The following is an 8,477-nucleotide window of genomic DNA, read 5'->3' as shown; positions in this document are numbered from 1 at the left end:
GATATTGGCAAAAATCCAATCAAACATCTAATAATGAGGTACTGATTTTAGTTCCAATCATCATCACAAAGTTGCCTTGTGTCATTCACAGTTGGGAATAAGAGTGTACCATTCATACTATCACTGCTGAGAATTACCCAAAAATGGTAAAATACCGTTAGTTGTCTTTTATTGTGTATTTAATGTAGGAAATTATGCCTTGGTTTGACATTTTAGTGCATGGGAGGCCTTGAACAGCAGCAAAATATTGACCTGTCTTGCTAAAAAATATTAATTTTTATTACTTGACTTTATTGTTAAGTCAGCATGTCCCTGTGAGGATCCTGCAGAAATGATATCACTCTTGCGGTGATCTGGTTGGTCAGTTGTTGGCTGTTGGCAGGTTTTCATCCGAGAACCACAGATAGTTGGATGACGCACTAATTTCAGTTGGTGATACAGGCACAAAGTGTGTTTGTTGAAAGGAAGATGTATGATATGGCACACAGCTCTTAATCACCAATGCTATTTGTAACAAACAGCCACATGCAGGACACTCACTGTTGGTAATTTTCATTTTATTATAAAAAACAGTATTTGAGTCCACAGTTTGTGTTTCCTTTGTACAGTAAAAAATATTAAATTAAACTCCCAAAGTTCTTAGCAGAAAGATAAAGAGGATGGAGTTTGGGGGGAGGGAGAACAACTTCCCCCATATGAGGAGGAAGCGGAGGAGGAGGAGGGTATTTAAAGTCCAAGGGAAGCAGCAAAGGGGATGAGGCCGAAAGAGACGGAGACTGAGTGCTCATGTCTCCTCATTTCTGTGCAACACAGTTCATTTGGATCTAAATCTTCTGTTTACTCCAAACAGTAGAATCCTAAAAACACTAAAAGGAGCCCACCCCACCCACTTTTTTCACATCCCAGCCCATGTACTCAAAATGTTACAGGCACACAGGTATGCACCCCCCCTCCCCAAGCCTCCACTGCTCCATATTAAGTGTCTTTAAAGGAAGGAGTGCACACACATTCGAGGGAGAGGGCTTGCATGTTTGCGAGGGAAGAGTCCCTTCCAGCATGAACCGATGTCCAATACAGAAGCTGGCCGGGATGTCACAACATGTCCGTTCAACATCTCACAGCAGACCCTCAACCACTGCAATAAAACACTGACATTTAATTATTCCCACCTGGACAGACCCAACTAAAGACATCTGAAGTGAAATGAAATCTCCACTACCCCGTCTTAACAGTCAATAACAAAAATATATTTCTATACGAATTGTAGCAGTCTCAGGATACATAACACCCCTGCCCAACCCCCCAAAGAAAATAAATAAAGCAAACCCAAACATTTAAAAACTAAGATATGCATCATGTTTGGATTTACATTAATAATAATAATCCACATCACTCTGCAGAACAGAAATTGACAGACTGAATGATGGGAAATGAAACCGATAAAAAAGTTCTTTGCATTAAATCATCTCCTCTTTAATTCTTGACCACTTTTAAAATCTTAAAAACATTTCTTAAAAAAGGCAATTACTCCTATTTACCCCCCAAAACCCCGAAAATATCACCTTTCTTGTATTCAGCAAGAGGTGGAAGTGAGGGGTGGTGCTGAGAAACCATCCCCCTCTTTGTCCACAATTGGCAAAAAAATATATTAACAGCAATAACTTACAATTCATTTATTCTAATTTATTTAACGACTGCTTGATTTATTGTTCATCTCCCATAGGAAGTTCAGTTCAATGCATCTTTATTGAAAACATTTTAAATAACATTTAATAATAGTATAAAAAAGAAAGGCTAAGTAATAACAATAACACTGTCCTGGGTGAGTGCAGTTTGTGCGAAGAATCACGGAGCATTTCAGCTCCACTTGACACGTTAAGCAGACGTCCTACATGATGTCTAAAGGGTTGTGATTCATATTCTGGCCCAGCGGGTCCTGACCATTGCCCCCTGGCCCGTGGAGGCCTGCCATGCCGCTCAGCTGAGACAGCATGGCGCTTTGGTCCGACCCAAACTGCTCCATTGAGTTCTGTTGCTGTTGCTGGGTTGTTGGCTGTTGTTGTGGAGGGACCACCATACCTGGGTGGTGCTGGTTCAGGTGGCCTGGGTGTGGGGAACCCGTCTGCATCTGGGGGGAGATGTGATGTGGGGAGGGCTGGGGCTGCATGCGTGGGGATGGGCTGGAGTGTGGCGGCTGGGACTGCGGTCTGGGTGAAGGCTGTGGGGACCGCACCTGGTTAGCCAGCGATGTGGGCAGCGCCTGGCCCTGCAGGTGTGGGTGTGGGGACTGGGCCATCTGCTGCGGCTGCTGAGGGCTCATGGGATTGCTGTGCTGGGCTGGTGACCCCCCAGGACCAAGATGCTGCTGCTGCTGCTGAAGCAGCCTCTGGTGGAGAGCCTGTTGGAGCAGAGCGGCTGTAGGTGGGGGGCCAGTCTGAGTTGGCTGAGGACCCTGAGGTGGCTGTTGAGGACCTCCTACACCCCCCCCACCTGCATCACCTCCTGGCAGGCCAGCCATCGCATTCTGCTGCTGCATCTGGAGGTGGTGCTGGTGCTGTAGCCTCTGCTGGAGTGCAGCTGCGGCCTGCTGCTGGGCCACTGAGCCTGGATAACCTTGCCCCTGCTGTCCTGCGGGACCCCCAGGCTGCTGAGGGCCAAGAGGCGGACCCCCAGGTGGACCCTGTCCCACTGAAGGAGGCTGCATTCCAGGCTGTCCCATGTAGCCCTGCCCCTGTGGTGGCTGTGGCTGCTGGAACTGACCATGATTGACTCCCATTTGCTGCTGTTGTTGTTGTTGTTGTTGTTGTTGCTGTTGCTGTTGCTGTTGTTGCTGTTGTTGTTGTTGTTGCTGCTGCTGTTGTTGGAGATGCCGCCTCATGAGCAGCTCTCTAAACTGGGGATTGTTGAGATTTCCCATTTGTGGCCCCTGGCCCTGCATGCCTCTTCCTCCCCCTTGCTGTTGTTGCTGCTGCTGCTGCTGCTGGAGAGCTGCCACTTGCTGTTGTTGTAAACCGCTGAGCATCGGCCTCTGCTGCTGCTGCTGCTGCTGCTGCTGCTGCTGCTGCTGCTGCTGTTGTTGTAGCTGCTGCTGCTGCTGCTGCTGCTGGACTTGCTGTAGCTGCGCCATAGTGGCCATGTTGACATTCGTCCCTCCCTGACCCCCCATGTGCATACCTGGCTGGCCAGGACCTGCAGCATTCATGTTCACCTGTGGGCCCCCTCCTGCCATTACATTACCAACAGGACCCCCTGTGGGTCCAGGACCCCCAGGGACACCACCAGGTCCACCGGGGCCTCCCTGCACCCCCTTGTACTTTGAGGCCCTCTGTTTGATAAAAGCAGCCATGAGCTGTGGGTTGGAGCGCAGGATGTTGAGGACTTGCTGTTGCTGGAGCGGTGAGCTGGGCGAGCGCAGAGTCTGTAACAGCTCCTGGAGGGCTGCTTGGGGGATGTTTCCACCCGCAACACCAACCCCTGGGACACCGGTAGCTCCAGGGACCGCGCCGCCTGGCACCCTGCCACCTACACCTTGCTGCTGCTGCTGCTGTTGTGCCATATTCATCAATGCAGCATGGCCCTGAGCTTGTTGGTGCTGCTGCTGTTGTTGCATTTGCTGCTGCTGTTGCTGTTGAGCTGCCATCATGGCTGGATGCCCCATGTGGTTCATCATAGCTTGCCTCTGCTGAGGTGGCATCCCCTGGCCTGCCCACTGCTGCTGCTGCTGTTGAGGGTTTTGAAGGGGAGCACCCAACCTCTGCTGTTGAAGCTGTACCTGAGGGGGGAGCTGGCCCTGGGGCAGGTTACCCTGCTGAGGGGGTTGCTGCATGGGCCCACCAGCGCCAACCATCATCCCTGATGGAGCACCCTGTGGTTGATCCATGTGAGCTCGGGCAGCTGCCACAGCTGCTTGGCTCTGTGGTGGCATACCCTGGGGCCCAACCATCCCTACTGCCCCTGGGTGTCCCATGCCCATCTGTTGACCCTGACCCTGCTGATGGTGAGGGTGGGGAGGCATCATGCCTGCAGCTGCCTGGACTGCTTGTCTCTGCAGAGCCATCTTTCTCTGAGCATCGGCTACCTGTTGGATCTTCATGGCAATTTCTACTGCTGCAGGTGGAGGGCCAGAGGGGGGGTGCTGTTGCTGCTGTGGAATGGGAGGCTGGCCCTGGGGCTGACTGGGAGGTTGTGGGCCCCCAACACCTCCAGGCATGACAGCGCCACTAGGCTGCTGCTGGGGAGGTGTTGCAGAGCCAAGGACCGGTTTGCCCTGGGACTGATGGATTGGGGAAGAGCCCGGGGGTCTGCTGGCATATGGAGGCAAATTGTTTGGGTGCTGTTGGAGCTGTTGAGGGTTGGTCCCTGCTCCACTTTGCTGCTGCTGCTGGACCTGAGGAAGCATTTGCTGCTGATGTTGGGGAGAGCTCATTATCCCCCCAGCCCCACCTCCCCCACCTGCCATCTGCTGGAACTGGTGGTGAAGGGGGTGCTGAGGAGGCATGCCACTTTGTGCGGGCATCCCACCTGGCTGCTGCTGCTGTTGGACTCCGGGTCCAGGGCCTAGTCCCTGCTGCTGGACTGGAGGCATGGCCTGAGTCGGCGTCTGAGGTGTTGGGGGTTGGGTTCCACCAGAAGTTGGGGTACTGGGCGCTGTGGTACCGTTGTTCCCTGGCGATGGAAGTCCTACAACAGGTCCTCCGGGTGGCCCTCCTGCTGGCTGCCCCACTCTCTGCATGCTGGCCATCCTCCTCCTCAACATCTGGGCCTGCTGGAGCCTGTGCTGCAGCTGCTGCTGCCGGAGCTTTTGCTTGATGTTCAGACAGAACGGGACGGGACATTTGTTCTCCTGGCAGTGTTTGGCATGGTAACAGCACAGCGCGATGAGCTGCTTGCAGATGGGACAGCCGCCATTCGTCTTCCGCTTGCAGCTTTTTGTGTGCTGAACGACACGCTTCATCTTCTGGCAGGACGGAAGCGAACAGTTGGCATTGCGACACTGACATGCATGGACCAGAGACTGGATGCAGCGCTGGATGCTGAGACGACGAGAGTCTCCCGGGCTCTGGGTAGCTGCTGCCGCCTGGTTGTTGCTGTCATCGTCCAGTCCAAGCCCCAACTTGTCCATCTTGTGCTCGTGACCTTTAATATTGTAGCAGGTGATGCACAAGTCATAGTCCTAAAGAAGGAAAGGAGAAAAAGAGGGATAAGAAAATAAATATGGGTGTTGCTGGATTAGCAATTCTGGTTTATACTTCATCTTTCCAACCATTCCCTACAGCAACATGCCCACACAAACACAGCCCTTTTGCAATATTTTGCTATTGTAGAAACACTCACACCTGAAGTAAAAGGAGTGATTCTTCTCAGTCTTCCTGTCTAGATTTTCCAACCTTTTATCTGAGAATACTAAGAATGAGCACTCCAACAAAAATAACTATTATTCGGACTGTCACGTCTGCAGCAGCATTGTGTTCCACTGTGCGTTCCAATGAAAACAACTGGCAATGGTGGGAAGACAGTGAGGGATCATGTCTTTCTCACTGCAGTTGCATCGAAAGTCAAGACACTGGTGTGAAAGCTGGGGCTGCTACTGACTCCAAGTGTATCAAAGGTTGCACATGACTTCCTACAAGCTCCCCAGGCCAACAGTGGATATAACAAAGACAATGACTACACTACAATGGAATTTGCTGTTCCAAATCGGAGGGGAGAAAAAAGTACATCTCTTAAACCACCAGGCTTCTGTTGTCTGCTTTGAACTAAAACCTCTAATTTATTCAGCTAAATCTTAAATGAAAGAGAAAACCAGTTGATCCATGCTTTGAAATATGGTGTTCCTATATATAACTTGCACTTTTTCAAAGTAGAAATCCAGTGTTACTTCTAAGAATATGGCAAACAAATGATTCAAAAAAAGGAACAAAAAGAAAAAATCCTGTCTCAGCTCTGTTGGGAACAAACGAAACAGGCCAACAGAACAGTACAATGGTCCAGTTGCTGTTTAGGGTCCGGTCCAAACTTAGGCGGACAACTCTTAGGTTGTTGACTCTGAGATGAGAGAGCAATAAAAAATGCTAAATTTGTTTGTCTTTCTCCTCTTCTGGTTAGCAAAACAAAACTGTGGACAGAGAGGCCAAGTTACCTCACCTAGCACGTTAAACCTCATGTCACCTCTTGCTCTCCCAGTCACTGCTAAAAATTTAGCTGAATACGCAATTCATGAGGTCTCTTTGACAGAATTTCCAAATAAAATCAGAAAACAATTAAAGAATAAAACATTGATTTGACCACAGCTTGTAAATGCTACCCATTAACTGAGGCAAACAATCTGAATGTGGAACAAATTGCTGTTTTATGGTCACAATGAGATCATAGAAAAAAACTGATTGGCTATATTGACTTTCAAAATTAGGGATCTCAGAGAGTTTCAGGGGACAAAGAATGTATTTGAGTGTAATAAGAGCAGTTTTGTGAGGAAAACTGAGAGGAAACTTTATTATATAATTTAGCTGGCTTGTTGCAGGCACGCTCACCTGATGATGTAAAACACACTGGAGTATTTAAAATATTTTCACTGTTTTCATGCTGCAGTGATTGATCTCCAGTTAACTTCAGAGAGAGAAAAGGAAACCCCAACTCTCACCTCGCAGACAGTGCAGTGGAAGCGGGTCTCCACGTGGTGTTTACACTCATTGCAGGTGTAGACGAAGCGGTCCTGGCTCTGATTGTGCAGCTCCACCAACATACACATGGAGCTCCACATGGACCTGCGGAGAGAGCTGAACTCCAGGTGCTTGTCCCTGGCCAGAGTCAGGAAGGCGTCGCGGCCATCCATCAGGTCACAGGCCATCAGGGGGTCCGAGTCAGTGATGGGGGGCAGCGAGTTAAGGGTGGGGCCAGCAATGAGACGGATGACAAAGAAGACCTGGGAAAAAGAGTAATGAGGAGCAACGAGAAGTTTTAAATCAGGCCCCTTTCCTACATACAGACTTTTATACAAATGCCATTTTAGATTCATACATTCATTCATTCATTTCTTGTTTAATGTAGTGGAGTTATTCTTAAACTAAAGCACCAAAAGTGCATCACAGGCCTATTATAGAAATTAGATTCAGACCCTTCACAAACAAGTGTCATCTCTAAATCGCAGACATGTCAAAATGTAAATGGGAAGACAAATATCATTCATGGGATTTTGTCAGAGCACTTAGAAACATCGAGGAACTCCCACAGTGTTTTTCTTCACAATAGCAGTCAGTTTGCTGCTTTTTTCACCAGAGATATTTCAGTGCAGAACAGTATGTCATTGTTCTCTTGTAGTTTGTTGATTAACAAACTCAGCAGTCACTTACAGGAAATGTTAGCTGAAAAATGCAGGTTTCATACAGCTTTTTAAGAGTAAAGTTTAATTTCTTGAAGCTTTTATCATCACATCTAAATTTTTGCTGTACATGCAACTGCAAAAAATAAACTTTACAGAACTCCTTCATACACACAACAATCAATGTATATTGTCACTTTGTTTATTTTGAGGAAGAGTAGGCTGGTTACATGCACATAACATAGGTGCAAAGTTATCAGAAAATCAAGTGAATGAACCGAATGAAGACTGAAATGGTTTTATTAAACTTCTGTGGCATCAAGTAAGTGTGCAGGCATTACCCTATGTTAATTCACATTTTGTTTATCTTACCAGCTTTTCATATTTACTTAATCGTGTTTTTTGATCATGATTACTTAACACTCCCTAATTTTGACGCCAGGAGACACACTAAGATGCTAGAGGATTGTTTCATTCTAAATATTAAAAGATCAGCATAAGAAATGGATTTGTAAAAAAAAAAAAAAAAAAAAAATCCAATTCAGGCATAATACTAACCTTGAAACTATGAAAGTTCAAACCTTTTTTCAAACTTTCAAGACTTTGTATAAACCCTTAAAATGTATAACGTATTTTTGTGATGTGTGAAATCCATTGTTAATATGAAAGTATAGATTACAGCTGCATTAAACCAATGACTTGTCTGCTGTCAGTAAAGGATATTTCTACTAAGCTTAGTATACGCTGCATCTTCTCCGCAATAAAACGGGCCAACATTTTCAGACAGCTGCAACAGAAGTGCAGCAGCAGCAGCAGCAGCGAAACAGCAGTTTGAATGGAGCATTCAGTGAGTGGAGTCAACATGACATCTCTGAAGACATAAGTCAACGTAATGTTCTTATAACTCGGCCATATAATCCAATAAAAGAGTAAGCAGCTATTGCTATAATCAAATTAGCCTTGCATACCTCCTTATGTTTCTCCATGGTGGCGTAGAGCTTCTGGGAGAGGTCATTGGAAACGTTGGGCATCCCTGGTTTCTTCTTGTTGGCTCGGCTCAAGCTGCTCTTGTTCTTGCTTGTCTTTTTATTGTTCTTCTTTTTGGCATTCTTGCTGTCTCCTTTTGTGGCCTGTGAATGTTTTAATGTCAGAGTCAGTG

General features: G+C 47.4%; 1 protein-coding gene across 6 annotated transcripts in view; it reads right to left on the bottom strand.

Annotated features, from left to right (window-relative positions):
* Positions 1-540: 540 nt before the first annotated feature.
* The window catches only part of ep300b (E1A binding protein p300 b), a 35,150-nt gene continuing 27,213 nt past the window's right edge, over positions 541-8,477 (bottom strand). For all 6 annotated transcript variants that reach the window (XM_073493615.1, XM_073493614.1, XM_073493616.1 and 3 more), the window contains exons 28-30: positions 8,287-8,448; positions 6,641-6,922; positions 541-5,173 (exon numbers count right to left, since the gene is read on the bottom strand). In XM_073493615.1, the coding sequence (XP_073349716.1) occupies positions 1,889-5,173; positions 6,641-6,922; positions 8,287-8,448 (3,729 nt within the window). In that variant the 3' untranslated portion in view covers positions 541-1,888. The remainder of the gene's footprint in view (positions 5,174-6,640; positions 6,923-8,286; positions 8,449-8,477) is intronic.

The sequence above is a fragment of the Pagrus major genome, chromosome 23 (genome assembly GCF_040436345.1).
Source record: "Pagrus major chromosome 23, Pma_NU_1.0".
Classification (NCBI taxonomy): domain Eukaryota; kingdom Metazoa; phylum Chordata; class Actinopteri; order Spariformes; family Sparidae; genus Pagrus; species Pagrus major.
This window is presented reverse-complemented; position numbering and strand designations above follow the sequence as displayed.